The following is a 17,309-nucleotide window of genomic DNA, read 5'->3' as shown; positions in this document are numbered from 1 at the left end:
ACATGTGCATGCATGGTGCATGGTGCATGGTGCATGTCCAGTACTGCACCAATTATTTCAGTTCAGTGCAGATTATTGGTGATTAGTCTTCCATTTTTACTGTGTGGTCCATCTAAATATTAATGATGCTACGTACATAATGCTATTTCTGAATACTTTAACCTCAACAAGCATCTTCTATAATGCTTTTCTATTTTATGAATAACGTGTGACTATGGACGAGATTGACCCTATAATATGCTATAATTAACCTTAATGATAAGTCTGATTTTAATTTCACAGATTACTATTAAAGTTATTTTGTTTGTATTACATGAACTAAAGGGACTGCACTAGTTAACCATATTGAGTAAATAAAATTAAGAATGATTTGGTATATGATTCTTCCAATATTATGAGCTTATTTCATAGTTCAAAAGAAGGTTTATGTGCCTATCCAATTTCCTCAAACTTAACTTTGAATGAGACCTATATGAAGTTATTGACAGACTAAATTGTTTTTATTATCTTTTTTTACACATGTACTATAGGAAGATCATAGAACAGAATAATAAGGCTTAAATGATATTCAATGATGAATTTAGCTGAAACAATTTCAAAGTAATAGCAACACTGAAAAATTTTAGCAGTTTATCAAGTTGTAAAGTTAACAAGTCAAAGCCAGAAACACATACTTTTTTATCATTTTGGCCAAAGAAAGACCATGTATGTAAATTTTCTAAACACCATATCCATTTCTTTCTTTTTTTTCCTTTCTAAAAAAATACTCTCTAATGTCATTCCAGATGTGAATATTTTGTTTTTTCACTGTTAGTTTGTCTTTCTAAATTTAAATTCCATATTGCTATGTAAAAATGTGCTTTTGGATATAATTTTTTAAGAGTGTATTCGTATTTTCAAAATTAAACTTTTATTCAAAAATTATAATTTCTGGAATATACTGCTTTATTTTGGAATAACAATTTGTTTAGTTTGGGAAGCATTTAATGTTATAGAACAAATAGGCATTCAAAAGTTTAATTTCAAAATGGACTTTTGAAAGTTTGATCTTGGAGTTTCTAAGGACATGTGGTGTTTTAAGAATTTGGAAATTGATATATCAACTGCAGAATTGATAATTATTTAAAGCAAAAGCAAAGAAAGAAAACAAAAATGCAGGTTGATCTCTTAGCAACAGTAGGGTATGAAAAGTAAATATTACTTAGAAAAACTTCTTGAAAATAAAAGAGAATAGTTTTTTTTCATTTGTTAAAAATAATTTATAAACCAATTAAAAATAAATAACCTATTTTTACCGTCTCCATGTATATCCATCCATCCATGTCACAGAAAAGATGAACATTCAAGTAAACTATCAGACACAACTTACAGCAATCAACAAAAACAGTGAACCAAGCTATATAATCTAACTTGAAACTGAAAAGAAAATAAAAACAAGATAAACAGCAATAGGAAAAACATTGACTCGGTTTCTGATGAGCTAGATCGAACAATCTATTTACAATCCAAGTCAAAAGAAGAGGAATGGGGGAAAAGTATCAAAACTATAATAACTATGTTCCAATGAAGTCACCCTGACATGTTGGACAGAAAGTGCATCTGAGTTCCACACATAAGCAAGGGATTATTTGATACAGTTGAGCTATAAGTGATGAAGCTGCTGCTAATTTCAAACCATTTGAGTTGAACTAAGGTGTTGCTGCAAGGGAGTGCTCAGCAGTTTAGCTGAGCTCATGTTTTGGTTCTGCTGCGAAGGAGGAGGCTTCAACATTCCCACTTCCTCAGTAATGCGAAAGATGGTAACTTGCAGCACTACTTCTTTCATTCTAAGAAGCTCAAACACACACACATCACCTTCTCCTAAATTGTTCTCTAATGAAAATTCAAACCACCCCTGGCTTAACTTGGCTCTACCTACCCTATAAAGGCAGCGAACTGGCCACTGTCTCCCATTAGAAATCTGAAGTTTAATAAACCCAGAAACTCCATTCAAATGTTTTTCTGCAAAACAGGATGGCAGATACTGAAAATACACAAAGATGAGACTTTAGTATACAAGATCAGCTAATAAGACGAATGAAAAGTTATATGTGTAGTGTCAAATTCAAAGGCTCACCATTATGCATCCCCTGTATAGGTAGGAGGGCCTTAGGACAACCCTACAGAAAGGATTAGCTGGTTCAAATGCTTTCGCTGCACTGATGGCCCTCTCTCTTTCTTCTGCTGTCACAGTTCTTTTTCTAGCAGAAGCACTTTCATAAAATCTGAAGCGCATTTCAACTTCCTCTTCTTGCTCAGCAGAGGCTTCCTGTCCATCTGCACTTTCACAAATTGTATTCATCTTAAAATTTCCTTTGTAGATAAACAGATCACAGAAAGAAAAAGGAGTCAAAAGGGACTACTACTAGGACCTGATTTCCGCTTCTTTCTTGCAGTTTTTTTCATCCTTTCCTCCATGGAAGCACGTAGTTTCAATTCTTCAGTAGATCTTTTAAACTCGACTGCGTTAAATTGAACTCCTATGTCTCTGGTGAATCGATCATCCAGTGAATTGGCACTTTTGGAACAATGCGCATCACCACCCTCTCCCCAGTTTATGCTATTAAGTTTAGATCCATTGAACAGATTCTGTAATGCTGGAGGTGTATAACTCTTTGCAGGAGACATTTTATCTACTGAACAAGCAAGAACTCTATTTTGCAATGAACTTGGAGCAAGATGGGAAGGTGATGAATCCAATATTTCAATGGAATCTTCATCATCAATTTCTTCAAAAAATTTAAGAAGATTTGCAAAGTGAGGCCCTTCATTACTGCATCGTATGGCTGATTGATAGTTTATCTCAGAAGTAGCCAAATTAAAAACATGAACATTGAAACCTGACTTTCCTTCGTATCTGAAAACCAACAAGTATCCTACGCCAATGGAATAGTGCTGAATAAACTCTTGCCAACCGTCACGGAACCAATACTTGTTGTCTGCCTTTTTCAACCCTACACGCCAGACACTACCATCAGGAACAGAGAGGGTAACAATTGGAGAAAGTTCACCCCCATATTTCCTCATAAAATCATCTGGAAGCCTCTGCAATTCATAAATCAAGTTTGATTCCAAATATTGGTAATTTTTTGTAAGACAAGACCTCAATGATGTTCTAAACTTTAAGAACCAAACTTATCTAATGAAGATGGTAGGAAGACTGTGCCTCTTCCATTACTATTAAATGCCCACCTCCGTGAACAGTAATGTACAACGGATGATATAATATAACTAAAAATGGTTTGACAAGTGTGCAAAACTCAACTTCAGATTCTTAACTAGACTAATTTTCAAATGTAGTTCAACTTTTATGCCAGCCAACTTCAGAATAAACGGAACTTTCAAACTCCGCTACAATTCTAGAGCTAATGTGATTGATGAAGCTCAAATATCAAAGACAGAGTTGGATTCAATACAGATTCCATTCCACAAATGTTTTTTTGATATCATTGCGGCATGGATATGGATTTACTTCAAGTTCAAGTTCTTCCTTTATCAGTTCCAATGTAAGTTGAGAGATACTTATAAATCTCTACCTAAGTAACACAGAATAACTATTTTAAGATCAATTTGAGTGTATACTGTGAAAAACACTGTTCAAATGCATGATCACTGTTTCGTATTTACTAGAACCTGTGGGAAAAGAAGTTGGTAGTGCTCAGTAAAAAGATAGATGTCTAATTCGAGAATATATATATATATATATATATATATATATATATATATATATATATATATATATATATGTATGTATGTATGTTAAACGTGTGATTTCTCAGAATTCCCCTACCTAAAGCTTATTTCTTCTGTAGAAGAACCAGTCATCAAATCAAGGTCAACCAACAGAGTCTAATTTCAAGAAAACAAAAAAGTCTGGCAATTTTACAGGGTGTTTTTCACTTAGGAACGTGGACAAAGCTGAAAAGCTTACAAGTGAGAACACTGTTGAAAAAAGACATAAAATTAACCAATCACACTTTATTGACTTCATGTTCTACACTAATTTCGAGTGAGCCAACACAAAGAACTCTGTCTTCCAAAATCCCAAGACCTTGTCCCAAAAGAAATTTTCTGACTTTTCTTCACAACCACTCAACCAGTCTTCTGCAGTAAAAAATTGAAAGCAAGCTAATCATGAAATAAACATAACAAACCCTGAAATTTAGGTTCAGAACGCATAATTCCACTAAAGTAGTTCTTGATTTTAACTAAAAGAACTAATCAGACCAACATGCACTTTTCCTCCCAACCCTACCAGAACAAACAAATACAGATAGGAATTGGTACTCACACTCCAGATGGAATTTAAAAAAATCCAAACTTGATTAACGAGCTGACAAAGTTTGGGAGATGGGAGTGGTGGCAAAATACATAAAAAAAAATCTACAAAATAGGTGGGAAGAATGAGAGAAAATATAGGTACCAGTTGTTTGGTTTGGAGAGTGGAGGGTAGAAGAAGCTTGTGGAAAGAAGGGTGCGTCATTGTCTGAGTGTGTCGGAAGACAGAAAAACCAAACCAAACCGCTAAAGCATTTGATCACCCTTTGATTCAAAGATGATAGCTTTGGGCTCTACCTACTGAAAATTTTCACCTTTCAGATCCACTTCACCATCACTCCCTATTCTCCAGTCCCCACTCTCCTCTGCTTTTTGAGTCAAACAATGGTTTTTAAAAACCTTAAAATAACAAAAAAATCCCAACTTGACATATATGAAAACCTTGTTAAAAAGCTAACGAGTGAAGACTCGGTGAGTCACCACCTCAAACTGAAAGTGTAAGCTTTGATTTGTTTTTCTAGTTTGGGTTTTCACGTTACTTTCTTCTGAAACCCCGTTTGTTTTTTTTAGCTTTAACGTTAGGAAATTGGAACAGGGGGTGTTATTTTCAACTATTGTTGCGTTCGGTCCCTTTGATTCTTTGTTACCTGTTATGGAAACAAACACAGAGGCACGCCACCTCCATTTATAGCTCTCGCTATAAAAAAATAAAACGACAATGCCTTCTCTGCCCAACTTATGTCATCAATGGAAACAGTGCACACTATTTTCCAACCACATTCAATTTTAGGTCACCATTTGTGTTATATTCAAACACTTGTGTTGTTTTCTGTAGCGTGCTGAGTAGCACAAAGTTTGGGAGACTGTTCTTGTGTGCAGAGACTCACAACCACTTCATAATTTCGTTTTTGCAAGTATTTATGCTTAGAAACCATTAAAACTAATATATATATATATATATATATATATATATATATATTAAAATTTAGTAATTTTTAATAATTTCTAAAATGTTGCAAGTCATGATATTTTAGAAAAGATTTAATATATTATCTGATCCCTAATTTTAGGAGTTTTGTTGAAAGTAATTCTATCTTTTAAAAAAGTTCAGACTCTATATTTGGGTTTGGTTCAAAGTAATCTTACTTTTTAAAAAAATGGACCCCGTTCGTTAAAAATTGTTCAATCTGGTTCTTTCCGCTCACACTGTTAAAAATATATCGATGCAAATGTCAGCATGACATCTCATAAGCACGTGGCACACGTTAATATGTGGACTTAAATGATTTTTTAATTTAAAAAAAAAATCTCTGCCACGTCATCATCACCATACAAACCCTAATTTCTCTCCAAGAAACCCTAGCCACCACACCATCCAGCGCCGTCACCGCCGTCCTCGCCGGCAGACGTCCTCTCCAATGAATCACACGCCACCACCAAAGTTATGCGACGAGAACGCGAGAAACCCTAGGTCTCCATGATTTGCTTGCAGGTATGATTGTGATTGCAGGTGGAGGCAGGCAGTAGCGCGATTAGTAGTGGAGAAGAGTGGCGATTCGCGATCTGCAGCAGCTGGCGATTTAGCTGGTGGTTAGTGGTGGACGATTCTGTGATGGAGATTGGTCCGGCAGTGTTGTTCGCGCGACGACAATTTGGCTGGTGCGAGGATGAAAATGATGAAGATTGGTGGTCGCGGCATAGCAAGGGATCACGGTAGGTGGTGCGCGCGAGAGCGAAGGTAAGATGTGAAGGTGATGGAGGTGCAACAGAAGGGAGAAGATGTTTTGGTGGTGGTGCGTGATGTGTTGGAGAGGATGGTTGCCGGCGAGGATGACGGTGACTGCGCTGGATGGTGCGGCGGCTAGGGTTGCTTAGAGAGAAATTAGGGTTTGTCTGGAGATGGTGATGATGACGTGGCATTTGCACCGTTATGTTTTTAACGGCGTGAGCCTAAAAGACCGGATTGAACATTTTTTAACATTTTTTATATGGAGTCTAAACTTTTTTAAAAGGTAGAATTATTTGAAGCAAACCCCTAAAAATATGACCAAATAATGTATTAAACTTTTAGAAAAAATATCATTAAATAAATTTAAAATAATTAAAATTTGATTACAAAAATATTTTTATAATTTTATTTTCTTATAATAAAAGAATAAAAGTATTTAAAGTTAGAAAGTAAAAGAATTATCCTAGGAAAATAGCGTTAAACGGGATGTTGAAAATATCAAACGTAAGCTAGAAATAAAATTAATTTAAATTATATATATAATTACAAAATCTCGCTTTATAAAGTGGTTTTGTGAAATTATTTTAAATTTTAAATTTATTCTTTTCATATGATATTAAAGCCACATATTAGGGTATAAAAGTTTGTGTCAATAAAGACTTAATTTCACAAATATAAACAAATTCTTAATACATAAAATATTAGAAATAGAATCAAATTATAATATATAATTAAAAATAAACTTTATTTTGTGAGAATTCCAATTACTCATTTCAATAATTTTTTTTTATGGAAATCCTAACTTCTAAGACATTTCTTCTCTCTTTGAAGATCCAACATCTTTACGAAAACCTTCCATAAAATCTCTTTTAGTTAATTTTTATTTTTGCTCCTTTCACCATATAAGTAATATGTTTCTCTCTCTAAATGCAACTCTTTTCTTTTTGCATGAAGTATTTCTTTTTTTTCATAATATTTTTTTTAGTAGAGATACTAAAGTTGTGTCTTGATGATTGATCTTTTGTTTTGTAGATAATGTGATTTAAGTGTGAAGTTATTTAGGGAAGAAGTACTACGTTAGGAAAAAAAATTCATAAGATAAGGGAAACTAATTTCATCCACAAACTTTAATGTTTACTTAGTAAATTTATCAAGTGTGATATAAATGTGTGACTGCAATAATTGTGTTAAACTGAGAATTTTATTTGAGATGTCTTGAACAGTATGAAAACTTGACAAAATGTGATTGATTTGATGTGTGGAAGTTTAGATTTTGGTAGCAGGGAATTTATTGAAATGGAGATATTAGTTGTGACTGAAAAATGTTTCCAACATGAGATTAAATTAATGGGTGTGCCTTTGATGATATTGTTACTTATATTTGAAGTATGAAAATGTCTTGAATGTTGTATTTGGATCTTTATATATGTTTGACTAGTAAATCAATTAGAAACATACTTACACTTCTAATTCTTGTGGGATGAAAAAAGTAGAGATAATTGAATGCCTTGATTAAGGTATTATTTGAATGTATATGTGAAGTGTTATAACATGCCAATTAAAAAATAGAGACTTTAGGATGTTGAGAAAATGCCCAAATTGCATAAAACAAATTTGTCAGTTGCATAAAAAAAATTTGACTCATCATTTTTACTAATTTTATCGTTAAGTTTTAAATTTCACTAATTTAATTATTTGAATTTTAAAATTATAAATTTTTAACATTTTTGTTAATTAGTTGTGAAATTATTAATAATGTGTTAATATGTTGAATGTAATATCAATTTTCATTAAAACATGCATTATATATATATATATATATATATATATATATATATATATATATATATTATTGATCATTTTTAATTTTATTATTAAATTTTTAATTTTGTAACATTGATAGGTCCTCTTGAATTACATTTATGAAGTCTAACTAAGGTACATTAGAAATTAAGAACGCATTCCCTTAAAAATTTATCTACTAAACTTATTGATAAAGTACATTTATCTAGAAAACTTGTTGAAAAAAATACATTGATAACTAATATTTGCTTTATACTTATCTCCTATAATGCATGGTCCTCTTATTAGTAGATAAACATCATAAAAACAACTCTCTTTTTTCTTATGGACATTATATAGAAAGTCTTGACTTTTTTTTAAACTTCTCACCGAATGTTTTAATTTATGTCATCAAATTATTAATGAAGTTAATATATATCTATTTTTTTTCAATAAATTTCATGCTTAATGCTAGAAAACATCATTATATATCTCTTGTCAAACACTTATAGAAAGTCACGATATCTCACTAAGTATTTGCATACAACATACACCTTTGTGTATCCTACAATCACATACTACATGCATCTATTTAAACATTTCAATACGTACACAATACCATAAAGATATAAATATACTACTTGTAGCATAAAATATATCATAAAATACAGATTATATTATACATCATAGACATAAATTCTTCATTTATTGCTTACGAAACATAGACTCTTCAGGAAGGCTGAGCTTGAGAGTAATCATAAAGTTGAAGTAAGAAAAAAGTGTTAAGAAAGCAAGAAAAGAAAGTCCTTATCCTGATTTCTAAACTTGTAAAGATCCAGAATTATGATAGTGTGAGACTTTATTCTGTTCTTTCATGACACATCTTTTGTAAAAGAACAAAAAATTGCAGTGAGGAAATGCAACTTTTTTACACGTGCCAGCATGAGGAAAACAGATGGAGGACCACCAAAATCGAAGATAGCATGGATTCATTTGTAACTTTTCCTAATGTCTCATATTTATGGTAAAAGAGATTGAAAATACATGATAAAAGGTGACATCTATATATAGGTATTTCTTTGTTTAGTAAAGTTCTCACACTCCACGATTTCTCTTTTGCTGTTTCTGAGATACGATTCTCCCAATAGTCTGAGATTTTGCTAAAAGAAATATCTCCACAAATTAATGATACTTTGTAAGCACATCAACATTCAAACACAAATCCAAAATGAGTAGATGTCACCATTCTTGAGTTTCTTTGAACTTCACTTTTGGATTCTTAAACTCCAATACAAGTTTTTTGTTCTGCTGAATTTTTAAGAATGTTGGATTTTCTCTTACCTTTAATTATCTTTTGGTCTGACAAGGGATGGTAGGTAAATTAGTATGACATTATTCTGCATTTGAAACCTAAACAGTGTTAAGATTGTGAGAGATAAAGGTTCATTAAAAAAACATTATTATTTTTTATCAAATAAAGAGGGTTAGACTTGTTAGTTATATTGGATAAAAAAAACCATATTCTCTTTAACATGATCATTTCATATTCAACAGTATGAAAGAATCTGAATCGATTATGAGTGTGCTATGTACAGCACATTTCACCAGAGCTTTTTGATTTCAAGTTTAACATGTTAAGAGCAACTTTGAGCATCCATATGCAAGCAAAACGAAGTTCATGGCTAGAGGTTTTTGTTTTTCTTCATGACAAAAAACTTGACTGCTTATGTATAATCAGTGGTATTGTAATGGTTGTAGTGGTTAGGATTGCAATGTATTACCACTTCTGAGAGTTGAAAAAGGAAGGAGTATTAGGAGTGTTTAAATTTTTCTTGACTTCAGAAGTGAGACAATTGGATGTACTACTACTTGAGAAAAGAAGATATATATTAACGTTGAGATTGAGAGATAATAAAACTACTAAGAATCCATCATGAATAACATAATAAAAAGGAAGTAGTTTCACACAACGATAATGATGATAAACTGAAGATAATCCAATGCAGAATTAGACATTTGGAATAAAGCTCAGGTTTGTTAAAATCAGTGGATCCAGATTAACTTGGTGCACATCTGGTTCTGAATATGTGAACCCTCAAATGAAGGTTTTCTTCAAGTTCAAATATGCAAGTGTCACCTCTCATGAGCTTGTTATCACGAACCAAATTTGCCCATCCTGTACTGAAGTGAGCATAACCTTTAGACCAACTCACATGAACTTTCCAAAGTGTTCCTTCGGAATTTCCAATATGGATCTGTTTCACTTCTTCAGGAATATACTTTCTGGCAAACTTAGTAGCAATAGGCTGCAAGCAATGATCATAACCCACAATTCATATCACACAATTCTATAATGCACTAGCAAAGAAAATAGATTGACATTTACCAATATGCAACGACCTTCCACATGACATTTTGTCATGAGGTGCTTCCAGTAAGGTTTGCTAGAGGTAAAGGACTCGGCCAATTTCAATGCTTCTGAACTTTCAATTTCAACTGAATGCTGAGGAGCAGGGAAGTCCTTAGGAAGAGACAAGTCTGTTAAAGAAACAAATACTTAAGAAATGAGACATTTTTTAGTTTGTAACCACATTTACGTGAATGTTTAAACATCATGTTTACCTTCTTGATGAGACTTTCCAGGAGAAAAATGTCTTTCTTTTTTCTTCTTTGTCCTTGCCAAACTTGGGGTGGCAGTTTGTTTTTGCCCTGTTTTCATTGTCTCACTACCAGTAAAAATAAAGCCTTTGTTTCTGCAAGGCATATCTGTTCCCAAACCTCAAACAAAAGTTTAAGAAAATGAGATATGTTGGGGGAAGGGGGAACACAAACATCAAATCTGCAATGTTGTTTCATATTGTTCCTTTCAAAACATTTGGAGAAATCAAATTTGCCAGATAATTAACACAGGTTACTTACCTTTTTTTTCTTGTGTTGTTTCTTTGAGGCATAACCTCTCCACTCCATTCTTATCAAAAATTTGAACATGGAAACAGTTCTCTCCATGATATGTAAAAAGCAGTACATCATGAAGCACAATTGAATTATCTGTCACAAACTTAGGCCAACCATTTTGCATATACACTTCGTTTCCTTTCTTTAGAACACTTACTTGCCACTTGTCACCAGAAGAAGAGCTACTGAGAACTTCATTACTCGACAAGTCTTCATTCAATTTCTTCAAAAACTCCTTTGGAACTTTCTGCAGGTTATCACAGAAAACACTAGGATAGTGTTGAAACCAGATTACCATAAACAAGGAGTGGTAGCAACACTCATAAAACAATGAAATTAATGAAAAAAATAGACTTGAAGATAAATATTAATTAGTAGTCAAGAAAATACCATTACCATAGTTTGAGAGTGTTGCTCTGGAACGAAGATTGTGAAGAAGAGAGGGTATTTTTTCACACCACCAGCCATCAAACTGTATATTCAAAACTATTGCAAATCCTGAAACCCCGTGTGTTTTGTTTAGCTTTTATGCTAGGATATTGGAACACGGGTTTGTTTTTGACATTTCTTGCCTTTGGACCTTTGATTCTCCTTTGATTATCAGTTACCCGCTGGGGAAACAAACGCAGAGCCACCCATTTAAAGCTCTCCCTATAAAAGAATAAAACGACAATGCCTTCTCTGCACAAGTTATGTTCATCAATGGAAACAGGCCCACTATTTTCCATCCACATCCCACTTTTGGTCATCATTTGTGTTATTGCACAAAGCACAACCACTTGTGTTGTTTTATGTACTCTGGTGTGAGTGGCATAAAGATATGTTTGAAATGAAACAGAGTACCTTATATCTCAGTTTATGTTTGAAAATTCATGTTAACATTCCTAAACGTTAATGCTAGATAGTTTGCATAAATGCATTCCTTTGAGTGCAAGAAAATTATTTGTTCTCTTAACAAAACTAAAAGTTCTGTTTGAAGTTTAAAACAGTTTTTTAAGAGGATGTTATTACTACCTATTGTTAAATTAATTACTTGAATTAGAAATATTTAGCAAAATTAATTATTAAATCTGTTAATAAAGATAATTTATAAATGGATACTTTAATCATGGATTTTTATATTCTAATTCATCTTATAATACATTGTAATGAACTTTTTATACTAGAAAGATTAATAATAATGTCTAAGATTTAACTGTGTTTATGACATGAATCAAATCAATACAACCTACTCAAAGACTGAATTCAAACTGATTTTTAAAACAATTTTGGTGCACAAAATCCTGTTCTGAATATGTGAACACTCAAATGGTTTTGATCTTCAAGTTCAAATACGCAAGTGTCACCCCTCATAAGTCTGTTATCACGAACGAATCTTCCCCATCCTGTTGTAAATCGAGTATACCTCTTATTTTGACATCCAAACCAAGTCACTACCACTTCCCAAAATTTTCCTTCTGTGTTCCAAAGAATTATCTGTTTCACTGTTTCAGGAATATGCTTCCTGGCAAACTCAGTAGCAATTGGCTGCATGCAAATCCCAATTTATACCACATTAATACTTGTTCTAAAGTATACTGTGACTAAGAAATGTATGATATAACTCAGATAAACTGACATTCGAATCAAGAAAAATGATTTGATTTTAGCTTGTGAAATAAGAATGTCACTCAATTCATATTTACCAGTGTGCAGTGATCTTCTACATTGCATTTAGTCATGAGATGCTTCCAGTGAGGGTTGCGAGAGGTAAAAGAATCTGCCAAGTAGCATGCTTCTGAACTTTCAATTTTAACTGAACTCTTGAGCTTTGAAAATGAGAATTTGCTGCTGAAAGACAGACCTATGACATACATAAAACAAAATTTAAGAAATGAGATATTTTTGGGGGCTAGAGGGAATAACAAAGGGCAAATCTACAATGTTGTTTGCATGTTCTTCCTTTTCAAAACATTTTTGAGTTTGTAATTACCACATATCTGTGAGAAAGTATAAGAGTTACCTTTTTTATAAGACTTGGCTTGGTGGAGGAATGGACTGGAAGAAGTTCTTCTGTGTGTGTTCTTCTTTGTCCTCACCAAACTTGGGATCAGAACTTGATCTTGTCTTGTTTGCTTGAAACATAGCCTCTCCAATCCATTCTTACCAAAAATTTGAACATGGAAGCAGTTTCCTCCATGATATGTAAAAAGCAAGAAATCATCAAGCATCACTGAATTGTCGGTCAGAAACTGTGGCCAACCATTGTACAGATAAATGTTATTTCCTTTCTTCAAAATAGTCACTTGCCAATTATCACCAGAAGGACCAATAAGAACTGCATTTTGAAAGTCTTCATTCAAATGCTTCAGAAACCCCTCTGGCACTTTCTGCAAGTTATGACAAATAACATAGGCTTCAAACCAGTATACCACATTCTACAAATGCAGAGATTTCTCACTAGCACAAGTAAAAATTAATAAAAGCGTGTAGCATAAGAACAACATAAAAAGGAAACAAGAACATCACCTGTAATTTGGAGTTGTTGATGATAACAAAGAAGACTGGATTGCCCCGATAATAGTCCATCTGCCACATCTCCCTGCCATTTCCTTGTACGATTAAAGCTTTTTGATAAAATGAAAAGTCTCTCATTGTCATAGTTTCTCAGAAGAATAGAATCAAAATACAAAATTGAAATAGTAAAGGTATATATATAATCTACCAGAAATCTGATAACAGTAACAAGTAGTTCATGTTTATGAAAATAAGAAAAAAACATGTACATTCCATGTTAGAAGACATGCATTGAGAGAGAGGAAAAGAAAGCCATACATGTATACTGCGTGCTAGTAGAGATGAGTTCAGTCTGAGAAAAAGAAAGAGAAAAGGCAATCATATTTAGAAGATATTATTATACTCTCATTTGACTAAAATCGGAGAGATAAATCAATAATAATGAATATAACAAAGTAATGCATTGTACTAATGGAATTATGTCTTACTAATTTTATATATTATTCAACATATTTTTAATGAATGAAAATTATTTACAATATTTTCATTAATGTCAAGTTATATATTAACTATAAAATGTGATATTTTAAAGAAATAATAATTTTGATATCGTTATATATTAACTACAAAATTAGAATCTCATAAAAAGTAATAGTCAAGTTACTTAATTTATAAAAAAATAAATTTTAAAAATATAAAAAAACTTAAATACTCAATTACTTATAAAATTTAATAAAAAAATAATCAAATTTATACAAAATTTAAAATTTAATTATAGTTAGAATTATTATTGAAATAAGTAAAACTCATTTAATAAAAAATGTGAAAATATTTAATATAATATATTTTAAAAAATATGATTAAATAATACATGGACTTGTAATAATAAAAAATGTTAAAAGTATTCTATGACAATATTAATTGTTAAATGTTATTTAGAAATGTTTTAAAAATGATAATAAACATCGTTCAGTAATATTAACTACAAGTCATATTTAAATTTTCTTAATGATAATAATATTTTGATCTAACTTTGGGTGGAAATGTTTTAAGAGAAAGCATAAGACTGTGTGTAATATTAAATATCAACTCTCAAATATAAAATTTCAATTACATAAATACTTATAATATTTATTGTAAAGTAAAATTATGTTGTGGTCACTCTGTAACAGTGTTTTGTAAGGATGAGATATAAACAACTGCAAATAATACGAAAAATCATCATAATCCCCTCATTTTAAACAATTATCACAATGTTTCCCAAATTATGCGAACACTAATTGATGATTTAATTAAATAAATTATACAATTTGTTTATATAGAGAATTAACATACATTTTTTTCTGTTACACGGTGATTAAAATTTAAGATCTTTTACACACATTAAAAAATAATAATCACGTCAAGATAAAAGTTTTTATTAATAGCCAATTTTATTAAAATATTCCTACACTTTTTTTCTTACTACTTTAAAAATATCATTAAGTATTTCCTAATGTAATATTTATTAAGAGGCAAATTGAAGAAAACTTTGGCATTTTACTAACACTTTGAAAGGTCAATCAATATCAACTTCTTGTTAGCGTTAAAAAGATCTTCCATATGAATGGAGATAGTGTTATTGAAATATTTATCAAAAAAATATTTGTTTTATCTATTTTTTGATTAAATAAAAATATTCGTATTTTGTATTTTTATATTTACTTCTGTTGCAAATATAACATAAGTACAAATACATTTGTAAGCCAATCTGTCAAAGAAAAAACTAACAGTTTCACATTCTCTAAATTTATGCATCCTCTTGGTAAGACAATATTTGTTTGTTCTAGTTTTCTCCGGAGAAATTGGCATTTCCCTGTGCCAAACAGATAATTATTTTAGTTACCAAAATCTATTATCTGGTAAAAGCCAACCTCCATAACCGCTTCTGAAACAAGTTTGTGAGAAATTCACCATTTCTCCCTGGATTAGTTAGCCTTTTTCCATGTCTTGGAAACACAGACACACCAACCCTCATCTTTAACATTCTTCAATTCAAAACCTTCAATTTCGAGGTATCCAGAGTAGTTTATTGCTTTGTAAATAATTGTTGTAATTATCTTTGTCTTTTTATTTAAATACATTTTCCCATAATCTCCATCACTGTCCCACAGACAAATCCTCGAATCACAAATCTTGTTAAAGTTCTTTTTGTTTCTATAAATTAAGATGCAAAAGTTGACACCACTTTGTTTCTATCACCACAAAATTTGTTCTTTAATTTTCTGTCATCATGCATTGACCTGGAAAAATAAACCTTTCGTTTTTTCTCAGAAAAAGATCATGCTTTTGAAGATGGGGATGGGTGAAGCTTTTGCCATGTCCAAGATAAGGAGGGAAGATTTGGTGAAACGGGTAGTGATCATGGCTGTGATGGCTATGTTTGTTGTTGATGCAGCTGATACAAATGATGTCTATAGTCCATGCCTCGATGCTAAAGTTCAGAAAGGAGATGGTTTTACATTTGGTATTGCATTTTCGGATAGGCTAGTTTTCTCCCCGGATAATGGCCCACAGCTTTCACCTTGTGACAAACGCCTAGAGCTCACAAATAAAGGAGCACAGGTTGCTGCTTTTAGGCCTAAGGTTGATGAAATCTCCCTACTTACCATCAACAGAAGCACATTAGACCCGGTATGCAGTTTTATGTTATCATGATTCACAATTCAGTGTTTTGTGTATGCTGCATATGGATAATGTTATCAGCAAAAAGACTTGTTAGAATAATATATTTGGTGTTAGAGTTGGTTTATAAAATGCTTTAGACTTTTTTCTTCTGTAGTTCCTTTCATTATCATGTCTCTGGTGGTTGCATCAATTCAGTCATGGGGCATTGCATTAGATAAGGACATTTGAGATACTTTAAGATTGAGAAAGTCCATTTCAGGGTGCTTTCAACTGGTATACACTATTCCCTGGCATAAGTTTGAAGAATTCCTTGAAGTTTCGATGATATGTATGGTTTTTGTTTGAAGAAACATTTCTGCTTTGTTATGATCTAAAAGATGAGTGGTTCAGTAGCCATATTCTTCAGAAAAATTTTGGGTGGTAGTTCTCAATTAAATTTTGTGACTTCGTCAGGGAAGAAATGGACACATGGTTGCATTTGCTGGGAAGAAATATGCAGCAAGGTCTCTGCCTATTATGTTTGCTGACCACAGTCACACAATTACTAGTTTCACTTTGGTAAGTTCAATTGACATGCTCAAGATTTGGCTTTTCTAGGAAGGTGATTTCCTTTAGGACCAGTTCTAGGAATGTGTTTTTGAATCTGAATGTTGATTGATTGACAGGTTCTTGAATTTCAAGAGGGTACCCTTCAAAACTTGTATTGGAAGAGTTTCGGTTGTGATGCATGTCCTAAGGGAAGTAGTTGCCTGAATCAACAAGACTGTGCAGTGCCTAACACAGAGTGTCAAAAAGATGGAGAGGATATCTGCAATATAGGCATACAGTTGACATTCTCAGGGACTGACAGGAATCTGGATGCTTTAAATTCTTGGTATGAAGTGAAAAATCTACGCCAGTACTCCCTCTATGGTCTATTCTCTGATCTTCGTGACTCCATCATTGGCCCATATGAAAAGTTATTTTAAGTTTACATATTTCCAGCTTATATGTAAAGGAGGATATACCCATTTAACTGTTCTTTGTGAGTTTAAATTGCTTTGTCTTCACCCTTCACATTCATAATCAATCCCCACAACAGCCCACACTGGTATATCTTCAGAAAATATATTGGGATGTCAAAAGAAATGTACAAAATTTTTGGGTTTCAAATATATAAAATATACTAAAATGAAAAGAATCATTATATGTGCAAAAAAAATAAATTGTGGGGTGTGGGGGGATTTTCCACTTAACATGTAATTATGTTGATCCTAATCTCAGGAACTCAGTTTATGCAAAATCAAATAGGTGAGTTTAATTGAGCAGATCGCAGACTCCAGTAGACATAAAAAAAATGAAGCTCATCATTCGACAAGCCCCT

At 32.2% G+C, this 17,309-nt stretch overlaps 4 protein-coding genes across 10 annotated transcripts; 1 reads left to right on the top strand and 3 right to left on the bottom strand.

Moving 5' to 3' along the window:
- Nucleotides 1–1,441: 1,441 nt before the first annotated feature.
- LOC108340232 (B3 domain-containing transcription factor VRN1) lies at nt 1,442–4,894 on the bottom strand. Of its 7 annotated transcripts, none has more exons than XM_052878062.1 (5): nt 4,463–4,893; nt 3,971–4,143; nt 2,412–3,084; nt 2,117–2,316; nt 1,442–2,023 (listed from the first exon to the last, which is right to left on the bottom strand). In XM_052878062.1, the coding sequence occupies exons 2-5, from the start codon at nt 4,028–4,030 to the stop codon at nt 1,670–1,672; spliced, it is 1,287 nt and encodes a 428-aa protein (XP_052734022.1). In that variant the 5' UTR covers nt 4,031–4,143; nt 4,463–4,893; the 3' UTR covers nt 1,442–1,669. The 7 variants fall into 7 exon arrangements, with proteins under 7 accessions (XP_052734022.1, XP_052734023.1, XP_052734024.1 ...); XM_052878063.1 differs by having other exon boundaries at nt 3,971–4,140; XM_052878064.1 differs by having other exon boundaries at nt 2,412–2,993; nt 3,971–4,140.
- Nucleotides 4,895–9,697: 4,803 nt separating this feature from the next.
- Nucleotides 9,698–11,421, bottom strand: LOC108340237 (B3 domain-containing transcription factor VRN1). Its single transcript, XM_017577474.2, has 5 exons — nt 11,180–11,421; nt 10,748–11,030; nt 10,451–10,594; nt 10,215–10,366; nt 9,698–10,134 (listed from the first exon to the last, which is right to left on the bottom strand). The coding sequence occupies exons 1-5, from the start codon at nt 11,249–11,251 to the stop codon at nt 9,886–9,888; spliced, it is 900 nt and encodes a 299-aa protein (XP_017432963.1). The 5' UTR covers nt 11,252–11,421; the 3' UTR covers nt 9,698–9,885.
- Nucleotides 11,422–11,931: 510 nt separating this feature from the next.
- LOC108340235 (putative B3 domain-containing protein Os03g0621600) lies at nt 11,932–13,417 on the bottom strand. The gene is made up of 4 exons (XM_017577472.2): nt 13,292–13,417; nt 12,786–13,152; nt 12,469–12,626; nt 11,932–12,310 (listed from the first exon to the last, which is right to left on the bottom strand). Exons 1-4 carry the CDS (start codon nt 13,415–13,417, stop codon nt 12,041–12,043), a joined length of 921 nt encoding a protein of 306 aa, XP_017432961.1. The 3' UTR covers nt 11,932–12,040.
- A 1,784-nt stretch (nt 13,418–15,201) lies between these two features.
- LOC108340238 (uncharacterized) lies at nt 15,202–17,073 on the top strand. Its single transcript, XM_017577475.2, has 4 exons — nt 15,202–15,333; nt 15,593–15,952; nt 16,400–16,504; nt 16,612–17,073. The coding sequence occupies exons 2-4, from the start codon at nt 15,602–15,604 to the stop codon at nt 16,912–16,914; spliced, it is 759 nt and encodes a 252-aa protein (XP_017432964.1). The 5' UTR covers nt 15,202–15,333; nt 15,593–15,601; the 3' UTR covers nt 16,915–17,073.
- Nucleotides 17,074–17,309: the final 236 nt, after the last annotated feature.

The sequence above is a fragment of the Vigna angularis genome, chromosome 5, assembly GCF_016808095.1.
Source record: "Vigna angularis cultivar LongXiaoDou No.4 chromosome 5, ASM1680809v1, whole genome shotgun sequence".
NCBI lineage: Eukaryota > Viridiplantae > Streptophyta > Magnoliopsida > Fabales > Fabaceae > Vigna > Vigna angularis.
Note: the sequence above shows the minus strand (reverse complement) of the source record. Positions and strands in the feature narration are given on the sequence as shown.

Bases quoted from the DNA above. Each gene is read 5' to 3' on its own strand.
- LOC108340238 (XM_017577475.2), top strand. From the start codon at position 15,602: ATGCTTTTGAAGATGGGGATGGGTGAAGCTTTTGCCATGTCCAAGATA. The intron at 15,953-16,399 runs GTATGCAGTTTT...TGACTTCGTCAG, and splicing joins ACAGAAGCACATTAGACCCG to GGAAGAAATGGACACATGGT. The intron at 16,505-16,611 runs GTAAGTTCAATT...ATTGATTGACAG, and splicing joins CAATTACTAGTTTCACTTTG to GTTCTTGAATTTCAAGAGGG.
- LOC108340235 (XM_017577472.2), bottom strand. From the start codon at position 13,417: ATGAGAGACTTTTCATTTTATCAAAAAGCTTTAATCGTACAAGGAAAT. The intron at 13,153-13,291 runs GTGATGTTCTTG...CATAACTTGCAG, and splicing joins TCAACAACTCCAAATTACAG to AAAGTGCCAGAGGGGTTTCT. The intron at 12,311-12,468 runs GTAAATATGAAT...ATTTGCATGCAG, and splicing joins TAGAAGATCACTGCACACTG to CCAATTGCTACTGAGTTTGC.
- LOC108340237 (XM_017577474.2), bottom strand. From the start codon at position 11,251: ATGGCTGGTGGTGTGAAAAAATACCCTCTCTTCTTCACAATCTTCGTT. The intron at 11,031-11,179 runs GTAATGGTATTT...GATAACCTGCAG, and splicing joins AGCAACACTCTCAAACTATG to AAAGTTCCAAAGGAGTTTTT. The intron at 10,367-10,450 runs GTAAACATGATG...TTTCTTTAACAG, and splicing joins TGGAAAGTCTCATCAAGAAG to ACTTGTCTCTTCCTAAGGAC.
- LOC108340232 (XM_017577457.2), bottom strand. From the start codon at position 4,522: ATGACGCACCCTTCTTTCCACAAGCTTCTTCTACCCTCCACTCTCCAA. The intron at 2,317-2,411 runs GTCCTAGTAGTA...GTGAAAGTGCAG, and splicing joins AAGAAAGAAGCGGAAATCAG to ATGGACAGGAAGCCTCTGCT. The intron at 2,024-2,116 runs GTGAGCCTTTGA...GTGTATTTTCAG, and splicing joins TATACAGGGGATGCATAATG to TATCTGCCATCCTGTTTTGC.